Consider the following 21265-nt stretch of genomic DNA (forward strand, 5'->3'; position numbering starts at 1 on the left):
TTATCTTAATCTCAGATCAACCTAATCTACACACCCCTCAATTTACTGCATTCCATGTGCTTGTCCAGAAGTTGCTTAAATGTCATTCATGTCTGACTCTACAACCACCGCTGGCAGTGCATTCCACACCCCCACCATTGTCTGCATAAAGACCCTACCTCTGACATCTCCCCAATACCTTCTTCCAAACACCTTTAAATTATGACTCCTCATAACAGCCATTCTGGCCTGGGGTGTGGTCTCTGGCTATCTACTCTATCTATGCCCCTCATTACTTTGTACATTTCTATCAAGTCACCTCTCTTCCTCCTCCTCTCCAGTGTGAAAAGCCAGAGCTCACTCAACTTCTCTTCATAAGACAAGCCCTCCATTCCAGGCAGCACCTTAGTAAATCTTCTCGGCACCCTCTCTAAAGCATCTATATCCTTCCTATAATCCAAGCGTGGTTTAACCAGGGTTTCCTAGAGCTGCAGTGAAACGTCATGGCTGTTAAATTCAATCTTCCTGATAATGAAAGTCAAAACACTTCACACCAACTTGGGTGGCAACTTCAAGCGATCTGTATACATGAACACCAAGATCTTGCTGTACCTCCACGCTGCCAAGAATCCTGTCTTTAACCTTGTATTCAACATTCAAATTCAACTTTATAAAGTAAATCACTTCGTATTTATCCAGGATGAACTCCATCTGATACTTCTCAGCCCAGCTCTGCATCCTGTCATTTTGGGAAAGCAAATCTTAGCAGGACGTATATACACGGGTGGCACAGTGCTGCTGCCTCTCAGCACCAGAGACCCGGGGGTTCAATTCCCGCCCCGGGCAACTGTCTGTGTGGAGTTTGCATATTCTCCCCATGTCTGCGTGGGTTTCCTCCGGGTGCTCCGGTTTCCTCCCACAATCCAAAAATGTGCAGGTTAGGTGAATTGGCTATGCTTAATTGCCTGTAGTGTTAGGTAAAGGGGTAAATGTAGGGGAATGGGTCTGGGTGGGTTGCTCTTCGGAGGGTCAGTGTGGACTTGGGCCGAATGGCCTGTTTCCACACTGTTTGTAATCTAATCTTAAAAACAAAATTAATTGTAAGGTCCTAGGGAGTGTTGCTGAACAAAGAGACTTTGGAGTGCAGGTTCATAGCTGAAAGTGGGATCGCAGGTAGATAGGATAGTGAAGAAGGTGTTTGGTATGCTTTCTTTTATTGGTCAGAGTATTGAGTACAGGAGTTGGGAGGTCATGTTGCGGCTGTACAGGACATTGGGTAAGGCCACTGTTGGCATATTGCGTGCAATTCTGGTCTCCTTCCTATCAGAAAGATGTTGTGAAACTTGAAAGGGTTCAGAAAAGATTTTACAAGGATGTAGCCAGGGTTGGAGGGTTTGAGCTATAGGGAGAGGCTGAACAGGCTGGGGCTGTTTTCCCTGGAGTGTCAGAGGCTGAGGGGTGACCTTATAGAGGTTTACAAAATTGAGGGGCATGGATAGGGTAAATAGACAGTCTTTTCCCTAAGGTCAGGGAGTCCAGAGCTAGAGGGCATAGGTTTAGGGTGAGAGGGAAAAGATATGAAAGAGACCTAAGGGGCAACTTTTCACATCGAGGGTGGTACGTGTATGGAATGAGCTGCCAGAGGAAGTGGTAGAGGCTGGTACAATTGCAACATTTAGAAGGCATTTGAATGGGTAAATGAATAGAAAGGGTTTGGAGGGATATGCGCTGGGTGCTGGCAGGTGGGCTAGATTGGGTTGGGATATCTGGTTGGCATGGACGAGTTGGACTGAAGGGTCTGTTTTATGCTGTACATCTCTGACTCTATGACCTTCGTCAGCTTGTCTCGTCACTTCCTCAAAGAACTTAATAAGGCTTATGAGGCATGACCTGCCCCCCCCTCAAAACCATGGTATCTTTAATCAAACTGTTTTTTGCAAATTGTTAGAAGTCTTATCTCGATCTTTTCTAGTACCTTGCTAACCACAGATGTAAGATTGACTGGTCTGTATTTCTCAGGGGTTTCCCTATTACCTTTCTTGAACAGAGGAACAACATTCGCCTCCCTCCAATCATCTGGTACTACTCCCATGGAGACTGAGGATGCAAAAATCATCGCCAGAGATGCAGAACACTCATTTCTCGCTTCCCATAGTAACCTTTGATATTTACGAGTTTTGAAAACATGTTTAGCTCAGGTTGACATTCTGGATGTATGTTTGTTTGCTGAACTGGAAGATTTAGTTTCAGACGTTTCGCCACAATACTCGGTAACAGCGTCATAGAGATGTACAGCAGTGAGTCTCTGGGTGAAGTACTGGGGGCATGACCCACTTTTTATTTGTGTTTTTGTTTATAACAACAAACAAAATGCGGGCCATACAACCAGTGCTTCATCTGGAGGCTCACTGATGATGTAATCTAGTATGGTGACGAAACAGCTGAAACCTACATCCAGAACCTTGGCTATATCTGGGGACTTATCTATCTTTATGCTTCCCAGAATTTCTAGCACATCCACTTAAAATCAAACTGTTCAAGCCTATTGACCTGGTTCACTGTGTTCTCACTATCAACAAGGGCCCGCTCTCTTCTGAATACTGAAGCAAAAAACTCATTCCTGATGAAGGACTTTTGCCCAAAATGTTGACACTCCTACTCCTTGGATGCCGTCTGACCTGCTGTGCTTTTCCAGTGCCACACTTTTCGACTACGACCTCTTCCCAACCCTCATCTACAAATCCAGCAAATGTACAAGTTACCTTGTTGAGAGTGGTTGGTCTGTGGCAATGAAAGTTGAAACTTTATTGCTGGAACAGCACAGCAGGTCAGGCAGCATCCAGGGAACAGGAGATTCGACGTTTCGGGCACAGGCCCTTCTTCAGGAATGAGCAGAGAGTGTTCAGCAGGAGAAGATAAAAGGTAGGGAGGAGGGACTTGGAGGAGGGGCGTTGGAAATGTGATAGGTGGAAAGAGGTCAAGGTGAGGGTGATAGGTCGGAGTAGGATGGAGGCGGAGAGGTCAAGAAGAAGACTGCAGGTCAGGAAGGCGGTGCCGGGCTGGAGGGATTCGGCTGAGACAAGGTGGGGGGAGGAGGGATGAAGAAACTGGTGAAGTCCAAGTTCATCCCCTGTGGTTGGAGGGTTCCCAGTCGGAAGATAAGGCGCTCCTCCTCCGACCGTCGCGTTGTTGTGGTTTGGCGGTGGATGAGTCCAATGACCTGCATATCCTCGGTGGAGTGGGAGGGGGAGTTGAAATGCTGTGCTACAGGGTGGTTGGGTTGGTTCGTCCGGGTGGCCCAGAGGTGCTCTCTGAATCGCTCCGCAAGTAGGCGGCCTGTCTCTCCAATATAGAGGAGGCCACACCGGCTGCAGCGGATGCAGTAGATGATGTGGGTGGAGGTGCAGGTGAATCTGTGGCGGATATGGAAGTTTCCTTTGGGGCCTTGGAGAGAAGTGAGGGGGGAGGTGTGGGCGCAAGTGTTGCACCTCCTGCGGTTGCAAGGGAAGGTGCCGGGAGTGGAGGTTGGGTCGGTGGGGGGTGTGGATCTGACAAGGGAGTCGCGGAGGGAGTGGTCTCTACGGAAAGCTGATAGGGGAGGGGAGGGAAATATATCCTTGGTGCTGGGGTCTGTTTGGAGGTGGCGGAAGTGACGGCGGATGATGCGCTGTACATGGAGATTGGTGGGGTGGTAGGTGAGGACCAGTGGGGTTCTGTCCTGGTGGTGGTTGGAGGGGCGGGGCTCAAGGGCGGAGGAGCGAGAAGTGGAGGAGATGCGGTGGAGGGCACCGTCGACCACGTCGGGGGGGAAATTGCGGACCTTGAAGAAGGAGGCCATCTGTGTTGTACGTATTTTGAACTGGTCCTCCTGGGAGCAGATGCGGCGGAGACGAAGGAATTGGGAGAATGGGATGGCGTTTTTACAGGGGGCAGGATGGGAGGAGGTGTAGTCCAGGTAGCTGTGGGAGTCGGTTGGTTTGTAGTAGATGTCCGTGTTGATTCGGTCGCCTGAGATAGAAACAGAAAGGTCTAGGAAGGGGAGGGAGGAGTCCGAGACTGTCCAGGTGAATTTGAGGTCGGGGTGGAAGGTGTTAGTGTAGTGGATGAACTGTTCAACCTCCTCGTGGGATCACGAGGTAGCGCCGATACAGTCATCAATGTAGCGAAGGAAAAGATGGGGGGTGGGGCCAGTGTAGTTGCGGAAGATGGATTGTTCCACATACCCTACGAAGAGGCAGGCATAGCTGGGGCCCATACGGGTGCCCATGGCTACTCCTTTTGTTTGGAGAAAGTGGGAGGATTGGAAAGAAAAGTTGTTCAGGGTGAGGACCAGTTCGGTCAGTCGAAGGAGGGTGTCGGTGGAAGGGTACTGGGTGGTACGGCGGGAAAGGAAGAAGCGGAGTGCTTTGAGTCCTTCGTAATGGGGGATGGAGGTGTACAGGGACTGGATGTCCATGGTGAAGATGAGGCGTTGGGGACCGGGGAAGCGGAAATCCTGGAGGAGGTGGAGGGCGTGGGTGATGTCACGAACGTAGGTGGGGAGTTCTTGGACTAATGGGGACAGGACCGTGTCGAGGTATGCCGAGATGAGTTCGGATGTGGCAATGAAAACCTGGTCCGATCCGTAACAGAACGATCGTGGCTAGGCAGGAAAGCTTTTGAGCAAATGTGTAATTCTCCTTTTTGCACTGATTTCAGCTACAGTCAACTTTATTTTGAGCTTGCTTTCAATCTGATTGGCTAAGCCATTGCAAATAGTGTCACTGGCATTGTTTTGAAGCCTCATGCACACTACTATAAAGACTCCAGAAAGAGATGTTAAGTCGATGGGTTTGAATATGTTTTTGAAGTATTTCCTGAATAGCAAAAATTAATGGTAGAAGTGTTGAGTTTACTTGGAATGCAAGGACTCAATAGGACAGAGAGAAGAAGCAAAGGTTTCAGTGTGTGTGGTGAAGTGCAATCATGGAGCTGCTCAATTCCAACTGAAATGTCAATCTTAATGCCTTTAGAACACACCTTTTACTCAGGCCTAACTAAATATTACTTTGAAGGAAGATTCTTCACTTTAATGATGGGATTCTCAGGCCATACAGCTTCTATTCTGCCTTACAACTGATATGAGTTTGATAGCAAGAAGATTGTAATACAGCCCTCCAAGGTAGGACCTTTCCATGCTGGCCACCCTCTCCCATATCCCAATCCTTCTAGTCAGTCTGCATAGGTGGCAGTGGAAGGAATTGAATTTGTGGCTGCTGTTAGGTGTTGATCAATTCAAAAGGATTACATTTTACAAACTCAAATGATCATATCAAATACCAAATGAGTAAACCTCAACAGGTCTGTCTTGTAACTTGTTCTAGATGTGGAATCACAGCAGAACATTCAAGCAATTGAGTGCATGCTGGTGGTTTGTACTGCAATCAGCCAGCCACATTGCCACAATCCATAACCATGCCACAATCCATAACCATGCCCCAGGGAGTTTTTTTCCTACCAGTCCAATTTCCTTTTGAAATAATTGATTATTTCATCTCCAGCACCTTCACTGGTGAATTTCAGGTTGTTACCATTTGCTGCTTAAAAGGTTCTTCCCCAAATCCTCCAGAGCCTTTACACTTTTACTCCAAAACTTTGCAAACCCAAGTTCTCGTACATCATGGAAATGCCTTTCTTTGTCTCCCTTATCCAAACCTGCCATAATTTATGTACCTTTTATTCTTGTTACCCTTCTCTCTCCTACTCCTGAGGAGAACCTTTTTTTTTGTGACCCAATTTTGCGCTGAGGAAGAATTGTTGACCTTAAGCAAAGCAGGGATGACTACAATAAAAATCTAATGTCTGTCTCCTCTCCCCTACACATACAAATAATTTGCCTGTTTGCTTGCTACTTGAGTAAGCAAGAACTAGTCATTAACTGGGTATTTACTTGTCTCTATCTCTTAGTCCAAAACCACATTGTGAATTTACTAGTTGACTATTGTTTGCTCCCTTAATGTGCCATACCTCATTTGCAGTCAAATGTGTTTCAGCTGTGTAACTTTCATGGTATAACTGTAATATCCACTGCACCATGTCTGAATTTTCACAATGAGTACAGCACTGTGTTTGCAGTGTTTCATCGGTGTTTCAAAGTTGGAACAGTGGGGTGGAGAGTTGTTCAGAAGAGAGCATTAATGATACTTGGTGTTTAAGTTAACAATGAGAGAGGAAGGAATATACTGAGATGCTGCTAAAGGAAATGGTGCATCATTCTATAGGAGGACCTAATAGATTAGTGTGCAGCAAGTTCCCTGGTCATTCCCCATTGATTAGATTACATACAATGTGGAACCAGGCCCTTCGGCCCAACAAGTCCACACCGACCCTCCGAAGAGCAACCCACCCAGACCCATTCCCCTACATTTACCCCTTCACCTGACACTACGGGCAATTTAGCATGGCCAATTCACCTCACCTGCACATTTTTGGACTGTGGGAGGAAACCGGAGCACCCAGAGGAAACCCACGCAGACGCTGGGAGGATGCGCAAACTCCACACAGACAGTTGCCTGAGGCGGGAATTGAACCTGGGTCTCTGACGCAATGAGGCAGCAGTGCTAACCACATGTCTCACTGATTACAGCCAAACTCTGGAACTCTAGCAATATTTTGGCTCCATTTCATGTCAATGATACTCAACATTGCACTCATAGGATCAGTTCAGATGCTGCATGCTATTGATGCTTTTTCATTTTTCCTGTATACATTGGAAATACCTTGCAAGTGTGCTCTGATTGTAAAGATCTACTCTGTTTTGTATGCAGGCACATTACCAATTACACAATCATGCTAAGTGCTTCATTTACAATTGATTTGAATCCAATCAGCCTTGGCGCAATCTTTGTTTCATTTGTATCAATTTGCCTTCCAGTCCTCTGGTTTTTTTTATTCGAGTGTGGTGCAAGTGTTCAGCAGTATGGACTTTGAAATGGTGCATTTTCCTTCCCCTACGTGGAGTTGAATTTTGTGTGTGGCAAATGTACCCCCAGTATATGACACAAAACAGAAACTGCTGGAGAGGCTCAGCAGTTCTGGCAGCACTAATGAGAGAGAGAGAGAGAGACTCACATCTATTTTTGCTCCAGTGTCCTCGAGGATCATCATTGTCTCTCAGCTCAGTTGTTCCCCCTACTACAGCCCTCATCTCTGCACCCTTGAGGGCAAGTGGCAAGGATTATAAATAATTGTAGGCAACAAGTAATTTAGTCACATTGTCAGATCTACTTGAATCACAGAAGCCAGTATTGTGTTATCCACCACTATTGAACCCCATTTCCGAGACATGCTGGGATTCCAGGTTCTGTTCTGGACTGTAAATTGCCATTTTAAGACCCTCTTCCCCCTTCATCTTCATGTTCACCTCCAACAAATGTGAGGAACTGATCAATATTTTTGCCTCTAAGATTAAGACTGTCTGATTACTTGCTACCTCATCTTTCCAGTGTTAGTTCTGTTATCTGAAGTTGCCAGCCACATTTACCTGTGGTTTTAATTATTCTAACTTGGGAAAACTGAGGTTTCACATGAATATCAGGAATAAATCCATAAAACTATGCTTGCCTGACTTCATAGGTGAGTTCAGGAATTCCTCCTATTTCTACTGTATTAAGATCTGAAGCTAGATTCTGTTCCTTCGCTGTTTTGTAAACCAGTCTATGCTTGAAATCTAGAGAGTTCACTGTTAGCAATATAACTTCCCATTGATTAATGTTTTGTAAAGCCTTCCCCTGCTATGGGTAAAGAGTAAATTTTGGGAAAATGCTTAAACTTTCTCATCATTTGCCCCAAAGCAATTTGCAATCAGACTTCTTTTTCAAGTTCATTGACTTTGAAATGTTGGGAAGTGCAGAAGCCACAAAGGAAGGTCTGTTTAATATTTAATACATGACCAGCCAATCCTGTTTGTGATTTAATTTGACAGATAAATATTGACAAATTCACCAAAAGCATGTGATTCTATCCTTGATCTCTTTTCTATTGAAACATTTTCATTAATGATCCACAAAAGCAGGCCAAGTTTCCATCTGTGTGACAGTTCTTCCTGGCTCAATATCTCCGGTTTCACCGTTGGTTCATGTCGTTGCTATACTCATTGGATCCTGCCTGAGTTCCAACTTTGCTCAAAGCGAACCAATCCTATTTAGAGTCCTAGAGATGTACAGCACAGACCTTTCGATCCAACTCATCCATGCTGACCAGATATCTTAAATTACTCTAGTCCCATTTGCCAGCACTTGGCCCATATCCCTCAACCCTTCCTATTTGATGGCTCTTCATGGTACCAGGGTCCCTCTAATCTCTATTGCATCAACTTGCTTGACACATGCTTAGACCCAGCCTGGTGCTGTACAACCTGTTCTTTAACCCTGAACCACCTCTCTCACACATGCATTCAAAACTGACAGACCAGAATACACTTGTTTGCTCTGCTCTCCACTATTGAAGCTCTTCTCTAAGATGTATCCTGATTTCTTCCCCTCCAATCTGGAATTGTTCAGCATTAGTCTCCCTTGCCCATCAACCCATTCCTCAAAGACCACATAGCATCACAGAAATTGAGTTTATAATCCTCATTCTAATTTCTCAATCCTTCCTGAATCTCCCCGATTCACTGGTTTTGCCCCTTTGGTATTTGCTGCATTGTTTTCAAAGGTGCTTTCTAAAAGAGAAAATAAACTTGCTGTTTTTAGATAACTTGTTTGAATCATCCTTTAGCCTTTTAGTTGCTTCATTCCTTTTCAGATTCTAATAATCTAGCTGTAGTCAAGGATTATGCCCTCCCTACTTATAACTTCAATCATCGGCGTGGGTGATTAGGGTTTGTCCAGTTCTGAATCTTATACCAGTTTTCACACAGTTCTCTGGAGAGCCTCCAGAGGTTGCGACTATTCTCAGAGCACAGTAAATTAGTGAAATTTTATGAAGAGGTTCATAATTGTAGATTTTGAATAAAGAAAGAGACGCTGTTCTTACTGTCAGAAGAGGATAGAATCACATGCTTTTAAACAACTGGCAAAAAAGCTATGGGAACATGAATTTTGTTTTTATAAGTAGCGTATGATACCTGAATTGCTCTTCAAAAATGATAGAGAAATGGATGTTCACTCGAAGGTCATATTTTTAGGACTAAAGACTAGCTGGCAGAGCTGCTATGCATATGATGGTCGAAATGGCCTCTGAAAATTATATTTCACTTTTGGAAACAGTGTTTGTGTATTATTAAGCATTTAGGTATTCCAGCAGTACCCACATGTTGTCTGCTCTCTCCACAGGTGTCCCAGCATCTACGGGGAACAGCTTAGATACTCTGCAGGATGAAAACCCTCCACATTGGCTGAAGTCGCTTCAGACACTGACAGAAATGGACGGCCCCACGGCAGCACAAGCAGGGCACAGTAACCCCTTCAACACACAGATCCCCTTGCACAGAGCCGGCTGGTCCCCCTACCCTCCACCCGCCAACCCAGGCAACTTCCACTCTCCACCTCCAGGCTTCCAGACCACCTTCAGACCCCCCAACAAAACCCCCACAGATCTTCTACAGAGCTCTACATTGGATCGTCACTAAGGAAAACTGAATTACTCCCCTCTTCTCTCTCCTTCTGTCTTTTCTTTCTTATTTTTCTCTCTCTCCCTCAGTACAAACAATCTCAGTTCCTGATCAGTGCCAGATGCAATGCAATCGCAGCATTATGTTAGAATTACCAGGAGATTTTCCTGCTCACCAGTCTTTTGACAGCATGCTTGCCCACCTCTTGGGTGGGCTGTAGTGCCTCCTGCTGACCAGTGTCTGATCTACAAGAGCTGCCTAGAAGAATAGATTAATACAGCATCAAACAAAGCCATTTGGCCCATTGTGCCTGTACCTCTTGCAATATCAAATTATGCCTCACAATGCAGAAAAATCCACCAAAAGTGGGTATGTGAGAAAATTGCACAGTAAAATACATGCAGGAGAGCTGGTATCAAAGTTCATACTTAATGCATAATTAAGAGTTTGAGTTCATGGTCAGCAGGAGTATGGCATGCTGGGTAAGCATTTTGATTCATGGTAATAAATGGGCATGTAGCTGAGGAGTGGATGAGTTGACTAAAACAATTTGATTTTTTAATTTTGACTTTAGCTTAAATAATACAAGAAATATGTTTTAAAAAGCATTCACAAATTTAATACCTAGACAACAATAAAAGAACTGCTGAACACAGAGTGGTATATACTCATTTCTTTATCTGTCTTTCTCTGTGTCTGTCTGTCTCTCTTGGCATTTAAAATTCACTGGAATGGGAGCTCTGGGATAGCACTGCATTGGGGTCACTTCATTCATCAGGAGCACAACTTCTCGAAACTCTGCCTGCCACTTCAAGTAACCTGTAGGTTCTGGACATCGTGCAGTATTTGAAGAGTGTGGTTAACCTCAACGCTAAAACTAAAAAAATTGTACCTCTTCAGATTCAAAACTAAATCTTAAAATAATAAAAAAACTTGATCCTGCCGCGTTTCGTCTACCTATGTGTCTGTTCTTGAATTCACCTGCGTTCAACACTAACAAGCCACTCTAGCCTTAGCTGCTGTGCAGAGGTCTGTGTTCAAGTTTCCTGAAGGTCAGGCACCTTATGCAGACATTGAGTAGGGGGTTGGGATGAACAATTTGTGGAGACTCGCCAAATGTTTTAATGCACTCTGAAAAACCCTTTGTAAACTTACCTGAGGATGCCATTTCTCCTGTAAGTTATACCTCTCAAAAATCAGAATATTAACTATTCTGACTTCACCACTACATATAGCTGAAATGCATCAATTCCCTGCCTGCTACTATTAAGCCAACTTCTTAGGATTGTTTTCAACAACTTGAACCCCCAGTGATGTGCAAATATCAGTTCTGCTCCTGAGGAGTCTCTCCTATGAGTCAGTGTCAGATATCTCGCTGCAAATCTGTTTTGTTTCCTTATTCATTCTTGGAAAGTGGATGTCACTGGCAAGGCTAGGTTTGTCACCCATCTATAATTTTCCCCCCTGAACAAAAAAATATTTTGTATGCAGTTTGAGGATAGTTGAGAGTTGATCATTTTGCCACAGGTATGGCGTCCAGTAAGCCTAGCAGATTCTCTTCACTGGAGAAACAAATCATTTTCAACAGCACATTTTGTGGTCACCAATACAGGTTTGAAATGCAAATTCCGCCAGCTGTGATGTGGTATTTGCATTGATGCCCCAGCTTTGCCGAGATTTCTAGTCCAATGATTGCCATAGCAACACAATTCTAATTCCCCCACAAAAAAAACCCTCTTGTAAATATTAATCCAACTTTCAAGTGCACTTTGTAACTCCTAAGATTACCTTGTAACCAACTTGAGGATCCCCTGCAAGTATTAACTGAGCTTGTCACCTCCTTGTGGCTCTATCACTTCTCTAAGGATCCTTTGGAAGTAGTGGAGACCTCCCAAGAACCATTTGCAATTATTACTGTATGCTCTCTAGATGGAATGTAAGCTAATCTGCAAATCGAGATGAACAAAGGGATAATAGCTGATATCATGGGTATGCTGTCCCGTGGCCATCGACCAGGATAATGGGTTTGGTGGCCAGACAGCACCTCCCAACTCCCTATTAATAAGGTATATAAACAGGAGAGGGAGGGTTGACAAGATCCAGGCAGGCGTACCACACTATCTCCTTGGGAGAGATCAGGTATTCCCCTGCTCCCAGCTGGGAAAACAGCAAAGAATGTTGGTACCGCAAGATACATAGTCCACCAGGATGTGGGAGCACTCTGTGTCTACCCCTCCATCTGGAAGTAGTAAAGTATTCTGATCTGTTATGGATTGTGTAAATTTAAACTGCTGCCTCTTAGTAAACTCTCAGAAATTGTAATAAATCGCTGACTGCCTATATGAGATAAATGTGATCACGAACCACATAAAATCAACATGTTAGCCATCATATCTGAAGACAAAAATTTTCCATCAAAGAATACATAACCAAGGGAGCTAAAATCCTGCAGTCGGTTTATTATATTCCCACAAGCTGAATTGATCTTTGATCACACAGCATTGCCCTTTGATGTGAAGGGCACTGTGTAACTGGTCACTCGGGTGTTTCCTTTCTTCCTGGTGGTGGAAATTGAATAAAGATTTGTGTACCTTGTGTCTCTCACTACACCTGCACACACACAACATGGGTGCTGGGGAAAAAATAAGCACTACCGCAGTTAGGCGGTAGTGTGGGGGTTTAAAAGGGAAAAAAAAAGGAAGAGTAAAAGAAGAATTGATCTTTCTGCTTGGTGCACTGTAATACTTGGAGACATGCAGGCTGCTGCGCTCTGTTCCTATTTTGAATCTCCATGCTGCTGGTGAAGCTCCAAATGGTCCCACTCATGACTTTCTGGAAACTGTCAGTCCGAGCTCCATAAGTGAGGTTCTTTATGGCATCCAATGTTAACATTCTAGTCGTCATCATCTCGAGAAGCTCTTACTGTACTGTTTTGTGCACTGTGGCTGACTGACATTTTTTTTAACAACTTATGTTCATTGGTGTAATATTTTCTCTTTTTTTTGTGGTCTAGTGCTTCTCTGGGTCTTGTGTTCCTTTTTCTGCTGCTGGACTTCTAGAATCATAGAATCCCTACAGTGCAGAAAGAAGCCAGTCAGCCATCAATTCTGCACTGAACCCTCCAAAGAGCATCCCACCCAGACCCACTTCCTTCCCATAACCCCACATGGGGTTTTCAACCTTGGCTAACCCACCTAATCTGCACTTCCCTGGACACTACGGGGCAATTTTTACCATGGCCAGTCCATCTTGCTGCACATCCTTAAACACCTTGGGCAATGTAGTATGGCCAATCCACCTAACCTGCACATCTTTGGACTGGGAGGAAACCAGAGCATCTGGCAGAAGCAGGGAGAACATATAAACTCCACACAGACAGTTGGAATCAAACCGGGATCCCTGGTGCTATGAGGCAGTAGTACTAAACACTGTGCCACCTTTCATCCTCTTCATGGATTTCCCTCAGCTCTGCTCAGATGGCTGTAGTACTGTACTGTAACTGGTCATCTCTTGCTACTTGCCTCGAATTCTAGGGATCCATTCACTGTTGCCACATGGTGTTACTCATCATGTAGTAAGATGAAGTCCACATTCAGGTGAGTAAACATTGCTAGGCATTACCAAACATGACTATACGAAAGGGCTAGCAAAAGATAGCACAGATTTGGGAGTGATGGGGGTGGATGTAGTTCCAAATGATCTGACATCATGAAGATGTGTTGTATTGTTCTTTGTTGTCTGAAGATGTGGATTATTACATACATCTGCTTGCATAGCTATGTTTAGCCTAAAGATGTAACTGACTCTTACCTCCACAGTCACAAAGATAGGCAGGAAGAGCTAATGTGTTCATATACTGTCACCAAAACAGTCAGTTGACACTCTATTCAAACACTTGCTGTAATGGTGAAGCAAGGTGAACGGACTGGTTTTATTGTCGATACAATCTCTTGTCTCGTAAGTAGCCCAACAGAATATGTCTGAACCAGAACCATAGCAGACTCACTTATTTGTTCATTTTGTTTGGCTTGAACACCTCATTCTGGTTTCAGATTGAGCTGAAGCTAACTGGAAGTTGGTTCTATGCAGTTAACTCCTGAACAAAGGAGCGGTCATGACTGAAATAAAATATAAATATATTGAATCATGAGAATATCAGGGTTGAGGGTATGTGACTGGACTGGAAATGCTGAGCCCTATGTTAATAATGAAGTAGGATATCAGTTTGAACCTCCCAAGTGCAGCGGGAGAACTTTGGCACAAGTGCTGCAAGATAAACAGTGGTGAAAGGCAGTTACTAGACTCACTGTGCTGTGTCCCTATCAACCACTCACAGGACAAGACAACATGGGGTTAGATACAGAGTAAAGCTTCTTCTACACTGTCCCCAACATTCCCAGGACATGTACCGCATGGGGTTACATTTGGAGTAAAACATCCTCTAAATTTTCCCTATCAACACTCCCAGGACACGACGAAGGTAAGGACCACAAATGCTGGAGATTAGAGTCGATAGTGTGGTGCTGGAAAAGCACAGCAGGTCAGGCAGCATCCGGGGAGCAGGAAAATCCATGTTTTAGGCAAAAGCCCTTCATCTCTGATGAAGGGCTTTTGCCTCAAATGTCAAATTTCCTGCTCCCCTGGATGCTCCCTGTCCTGCTGTGCTTTTCCAGCACCACACTATCGACTCCCAGGACATGTACAGCCCAGGTGTCAATACAGAGTAAAGCTCTCTCTGCACTATTCCTATCAAAGGGCCCATGATCAAATGCCATCAAGGCATCGGGAATATTTAAATTCAGTCCGTTAAACCTGGAATGAAAAGTTGATCTCAGTAATTGTGACCACAGAAATTTAATTGATTCCTTGTTTGAAAAAAAACATCTGGTTCACTAATGTTCTTTAGGGAAGGAAATCTGTCATCCTTCCCTGGTCTGGCTTACATATATCTCAAGACCCACTCTCAACTAGGCTCTGAAATAGCGAAGAAACCCCCTCAGTTCAATTAGGGCGAGGCAGCAAATGCTTGTCTAGGCAGCAATGTTCATATTCTGCAAAACCACTAAGAGCCTTCCCCTGGCTGAGATTCCCAATTCTTGCCAATTCATAGGCAGTTGTATGATGTGTTGTACCGCCAACTGATCTGAACCTAGTAACTAAATAAAGACAGACATTCACATAGAATCTGACCCCCATCTCTGGGAGAACTGGACCATGATGGGTTCCTGTTCGTGATTTTCTTCCAACCTTTCTCATGTTTGGAATGGATTGTAGTCTTGATAAGAATGGTCAAATCCACCTCTGACCAACTGTGGGTCACTAGCCAACGAAGGCAGTGGCTCCAATTCCCACTCCTGGCATTGGGCACAAAGAAGTCAAAGCTGATCTCCTGGTGCAGTACTGATGGAGTCTTACTGAGATGTTAGGCTAGGGCCTTGTCCTCCCTCTCAGGTAGGTGAAAAAGCTTCAACATATTGAAGAGAAGAAGGGGAGATAACTCAATACCTTGGCCAATGCGTATGCCTCAATCAATATTCAGAAACATTTTATTACCATTTCCTATGATTGTTTATTGGAGCTTGCTGTGTCATATTTTCATTGCAACAGTGATTGTATTTTAAAAGTACTTAATTGACTGTGAAGTTCTCTAGGGCACCCTGTGCTCACAAAAGACATAATAAAAATGCAAGACTTTCTTGAAACCTGTGCTTTTGTCACAGAAGGATTATCATAGTTTAACTTCAGCAACAATCCCCAAAATAATTACTGGAGAATATATAGGACAGTCATCAAAATCTCTAATCACCACTAAACATAAAACAAAAAAAACTTCCAACTGTGCACAGGCTAAACTGCTAATAAGTATGTATTTAGAGATATAATTACAGCTAAAGTAAGCTTGCCTAGGTGGTAAATTTCAGTCAATTTTACACTAAATGCAGAAAAACTGATACCGAATTTCACCCAAGAATTTCTGAGTAAGTCTTTAGAAAAGCACTGGCACTGTCATAATTGGTGGACGGTTCACATCTTCCAGGTCCCAGCCTAGCCTATGTTATAATCCATCAGCTTTAATTACTGAGCAGAAAACAACAAATGCTGGAGGTCACACCGGTTCAGACAGTATCCATGGAGAGAATTCATGCTAATGTTTCAAGCCTGGATGACTCTTCATCAGAGCGTGTTGGGGGGGTCAGCATTTATGCTATAGTTTGGGAGGGGGTAATGGGTTTTGGGTGCTAATGAGGAAAAGATGTTAATAGTTCAGATTAAGTGATTGGAATGTGAAAATGGCATTACAATGGTGTGTCTAACCGCCAGACTGGAAAGGACAGTAAGTGGAATGGGGGGGAGGACATGATTAACTAGCTAAAAGAAAGGGAAAAAATGGGGGTTGGTTCACAATTTGAAGATTTTGAGCTCAGTATTATGCCCAGAAGACTGTAAAGTGCCTAGTGTGAAGATGAGATGTTGTTCCTCCAATTTGCTCTATGATTCACCAGAACACTGCAGAATGCTGAGGACAGCAGTGTGGGAATGCAAGCAGGACACTGTGTTAAAACAATCGGCTAAGAACTGTCGGAGTCATGCTTGCGCACGGATCGGAGGTGTTCCGCAAAGTGCTCATCCAGTCTGCATTTAGTTTCTTCAATGTAGAGTAGGCCACACTGGGTGCAGCGAATACAACCCACAAGATTGAACGAGGTACAGGTGAAATGCTACTTCACCTGGAAAGACTGTTTCGGCCCTTGGATGGTGAGCAGGGAGGAGGTGAAGGGGCAGGTGTTGCACCTTCTGCAGTTACATGGAAAGGTCCCGTGGGAAGGGGAGGTGGTATTGGTGGTTGTGGAATGGACCATGGTGTCCCAAAGGGAATGATCCCTGTGAAATGCAGCTTGCCTCAGTATAAAACAATCATCCTCAGAGCAAACAGGAACACAAATTTTTCTCAAACACCTTCCTCCAACATCTTTGCATTTGCCATTTGTCACTGTGGGTGCCAAATTTATCATGCAGGAAATGGATTTGATAAACAGGAAGTGAATGTTAACCTCCAGATTTCTGGGCGATGATGGAACTGGGATTCTTGCTTGACCTTCAGTTGAAGGTTTGTGGATACTTGGCATAAACATCAATACAGGGGCTCCCTGATTTGTCCCAATTACAAATGCACATCCCTACAAATGTGATCCCATACAGAGGTGTACATTTAAATATCTGACATATGACCATTTCCTGTATTAATGAATGGCTATTTTACATTGTTCTGCATTTATCGTGAAGAAAATATAGAGAATTACCAGGAGACGCAGAGAGTTCCTCAAGATGTAGGTCTTTTATTTGCAAACAAAAAACTGTGACACTGAGAAAGCAGATTCCCGAATGCCCCCGAACGTCAGGGTCCGTGGATTTTTATATTTTTATCATGTTTCTGTTAGCTTATCAGCATGTCCAACTATATTAATCAAAGTACCTCCCTCTAGCTACACAATAAACCAGTGATGTTAGTTCCCATTATCTCTTTAGTTGTACATTCTACTTAATGTTATTCTAATGTCACGGTTAGATATTTATTGCTAACTCTGCTACAGTGATCTTTCATTTCAGACTAACCTGTCATGAGAGATATTTAGCTATTCCATCTATTACAATAGTCTCCTGTCTCAAGCTGACTCTACTAACTATTAATTAGATACTTTAATATCATGTCCCAAATATTTATGGTCCCAATCCTGTCATAATAACACTTAACAGAGAAACTTGCTTTATTACTTGTGTTATCTCATCTCGCCATAGTGACCTTTCAGCCTTAACCTTACTCTGCGAATTGGTGTAAGAACATTCCACTATTATCATCCCATTCTACCTTCCATAGACCACAGATTGCCAGTGGTCTTCATGCTTTAACCCTTCCCATGCTTTCATGCTCTTTATTTTCCATATTCCCCCCTTTGAGACCTACTGGTCTCACCTCGAGAAAGAAGATAATAAGCTCAGCCCCTCTTGTGCCCAATACAAACAATATAGATCCCAACATGGACTAAATAATTTTCAGAGTCTGAGACTTAGAGGGTTCTTCCTCCATTTCTGGGGTCCCTTGGGCCAAAACCCTGTCCTCCAATAACCAGAACAGGAAAAAAGACCCAAGATCCCTCACAATAGTAGAGCAGTGGGGTTCCATCAGAGGAGTAAGCACTTCCTGGGGTAGCTGAAATGACCACAAATTGCCGTGTAGTGATGCGACTTAAAAAGGACTTAATAAAAGGTAAAGCACAATAAAAGATGAAGGCAACAACAAGCAAGACCGCGCCTACAATAAGACCAATCTTAACAAACCATGCTCCCCAAGACCCTAATATGTTATTCAGCCAATCAAAAGCCTGATGACCAAACCCCGCATTATCTTTTAGCTCCCATCTTGGATTCTTTAGTTTTTCTACTGTCTCAAACTCAGTGCTGGTACCTGTCTCTGAATTTACACAGATTGCTCTCTGCCAATGGCCCCCTACACCATGGAGAAACCTGCAATGCCGTGTGCTCAGGCCAACCACGTTCCTTCTGACAAGGGGGAATGCAATGAACAAAGAACAAAGAACATTACAGCACAGAAACAGGCCCATCGGCCCTCCAAGCCTGCGCCAATCCAGATCCTCTATCTAAACCTGTCGCCTATTTTCTAAGGGTCTGTATGCCTCTGCTCCCTGCCCATTCATGTATCTATCTAATTACATCTTAAATGATGCTATCATGCCCGCCCAAACCACCTCCGCTGGCAACGCATTCCAGGCAACCACCACCCTCTGCATAAAGAACTTTCCACGCATATATCCCTTCAACTTTTCCCCTCTCACCTTGAACTCATGACCCCTAGTAATTGAGTCCCATACTCTGGGAAAAAGCTTCTGTCTATATTCTTATGATTTTGTAGGCCTCACTCAGGTCCCCCCTCAACCTTGGACAGGTACACGAATAGGAAAAGTTTACAGGGACATGGGCCAAATGCAGGCAAACGGGACTAGTTGAATTGGGGAATTTGTATTCAACTCTCCTTAGGGTCCTCAGTGGCCTCTGTGGATGGTGAACTCAGAAATATTCTCAAAATCACCAACTCCAGCCTCAACGGAAACCAATGTTGGCACAACAAGTCAATACCAACCCTTCAAAGAGTGACCCACCCAGACCCATTCCCCTACCCTATTATTTTACATTTACCCCTGCCTGACGCACATCCCTGAACACTACAGGCAATTTAACATGACCAATTCACCTAACTTGCACATCTTCAGACTGTGGGAGGAAACCAGAGCACCTGGAGGAAACACGTGCCAACACGGGAGATTGTGCAAACTCTACACAGGTAGTCGTCTGAGGGTGGAATTGAACCTGGATCCCTGGCACTGTTAGGCAGCAGTGCTAACCACTGAGCCACCGTGCCACTCCTTTACTATAACCTCAGCCACAGCCCTTTAAAATCCAACAGCCACAAAGCTGAAAATGACTATGATCACTTTAAGGAGAAAGTGAGGACTGCAGATGCTGGAGATCAGAGCTGAAAATGTGTTGCTGGAAAAGCGCAGCAGGTCAGGCAGCATCCAAGGAACAGGAGAATCGACGTTTGGGGCATAAGCCCTTCTTCAGGGCTTATGCCCGAAACGTCGATTCTCCTGTTCCTTGGATGCTGCCTGACCTGCTGCGCTTTTCCAGCAACACATTTTCAGCTATGATCACTTTAATACTGGTGGAAGGCAGGGTGGGGTCCTTCCTGTTGATCAGGTCATGTGACATCAAGAGATGTCTTTCCCTTTCCTTCGCAGAAATCTGCAGTGACAAGATTTAAATGGCCAAGAGTTAAATAAGAGGAAGAAATTGGCTCCAGCTCCCACTTAGCAAGAACCTCTCAGTAATGCTTTCAGATCCAAAATGGTTTCAGTATTATTCCTTCCCTCCCTCCATAGTCCACAGTCACCCCGTGATGAGCTTTCCTTCCAGCGTCCTTTTATTTGTAGTTATGAGAATCTTATGTTGCAGTTCTGATCCCACTGCTTTCCCAGTAGGGACCCAACCTGCTTGTTTGAAATACTTGTGGTGTAATTTCCTCCTCGCACATTGTCAAACTGAGCTCAGATTTATTTCATGAGCCATAACTCTGAAGGGGCTTTTGTTTGGAATCAAAAAATAGAAATGCCTCCCTTCTGTTCTGATCGATCCTTTCAAATGCAAAGGTATTCCTGCTCTGTCACCGTTCATGTGAGAGTATGGGCAGCGTTTTTGTCTTTGAGCCAGAAACCCAGGCATCAAGGCTCTCTCCAGGACTTTATGGTCAAGGAAAGTTGTATGTGTAATCTGTTCAAACAGGTCACGTATTGATTTATAAATTCGACTGATACACTCCATTGGAGGGCAGTGAGAGAGGAAAGCATTCATATTGATAATAGTACTACGGACAAACACCATATCTGAGCAAATGAGATTTTAAACAGTTAAGTATGGAGCAAAGCTATTTGTCCATTCGGTGGACCTGATGAGTTCTTTTGGCTTCAGGTTAAATATGGGTAAAGAAATCCCCTGGTGATTACCACGTACCATCCTCCCTTGGCTGATGAATCAGTCCTCGTCCATGTTGAACAACACTTGGAAGAAGCACTGAGGGTGGCAAGGCCACAAAATGTCCTCTGGGTGGGGGATTTCAATGTTAACCATCAAGAGTGGCTCAGCAGCAGTCCTACAGATTGAGCTGGTCAGGTTCTAATGGACACAGCTGCTAGACTGGGTCTACGGCAGGTGGTGAGGGAACCAGCAAGAGGGAAAAACATACTTGACCTCATACTTAACAATCTGCCAGCTGCAGCTGCATCTGTCTACGACCATATTGGTAAGAGTGAGCACCATCGTGTTGTGTGGTACTATCACCGTGCTACATGGGACAAATTCAAACAGATCTAGCAATTCAAGACTGGGTATCCATGAGGTGCTGTGGGCCATCAACAGCAGAAGAATTGTACTTCAACACAATTTGCTATTTCATGGTGCAGCATATCTCCCATTCAACCATTTCCATCAAGCCAGGAGATCAGCCCTGAATCAATAGAGAGGGCATGCCAGGAGTAGCACTAGGAATGAGGTGTCAACCTGGTGAAGCCAACAAACAGGATTACTTGCATGCCAAGGTATAGCAGCAAGCGGTAGACAGAGCTAAGTGATCTTACAACCAACTCATCAGATCTAAGCTCTGCCCTATCTAGTTGTGAATGGTAGTAGACAATAAACAACTCACTGGAGAAGAAGGCTACACATATATCCCCATCCTCAATGATGGAAGAGCCCAGCACATCAGTGCAAAAGATAAGGCTGAAGCATTCACTGCAATCTTCAGCCAGAAGTAGCAAGTGGATGATCCATCTCCTCCGGCATGACAGATACCAGTCTTCAGCCAATTCCACTCACTCCATGTGATATGAAGAAACAGCTGGAGACACTGGATACTGCAAAGGCTATGGGCCCTGGCAACATTCTGGCAATAGTACCATCCTCTGCTGTTGCTCCATGTCTCGTTTAGGAACTTCAATGTTGTGGCCATTTCGGAGAGATGGATAACACAGGGTCAGGAATGGACGTTGTAGGTTCCAGGGTTTAGATCTTTCATTAAGAACAGAGAAGGTGGTAAAAGAGGGGGACGTGTGGCTTTGTTAGTCT

At 44.3% G+C, this 21265-nt stretch overlaps 1 protein-coding gene across 8 annotated transcripts in view; it reads left to right on the forward strand.

Moving 5' to 3' along the window:
• Positions 1-10514, forward strand: part of cnot4b (CCR4-NOT transcription complex, subunit 4b) — a 180753-nt gene extending 170239 nt beyond the window's left edge. For all 8 annotated transcript variants that reach the window (XM_087997520.1, XM_043708934.2, XM_087997521.1 and 5 more), the window contains one exon: positions 9294-10514. In XM_087997520.1, coding sequence (XP_087853646.1) covers positions 9294-9589 — 296 coding nt within the window. In that variant the 3' untranslated portion in view covers positions 9590-10514. The remainder of the gene's footprint in view (positions 1-9293) is intronic.
• Positions 10515-21265: the final 10751 nt, after the last annotated feature.

Source organism: Chiloscyllium plagiosum, unplaced genomic scaffold (genome assembly GCF_037043375.1).
Source record: "Chiloscyllium plagiosum isolate Xiang-an unplaced genomic scaffold, Cpla_swu_hap1 HiC_scaffold_19, whole genome shotgun sequence".
NCBI lineage: Eukaryota > Metazoa > Chordata > Chondrichthyes > Orectolobiformes > Hemiscylliidae > Chiloscyllium > Chiloscyllium plagiosum.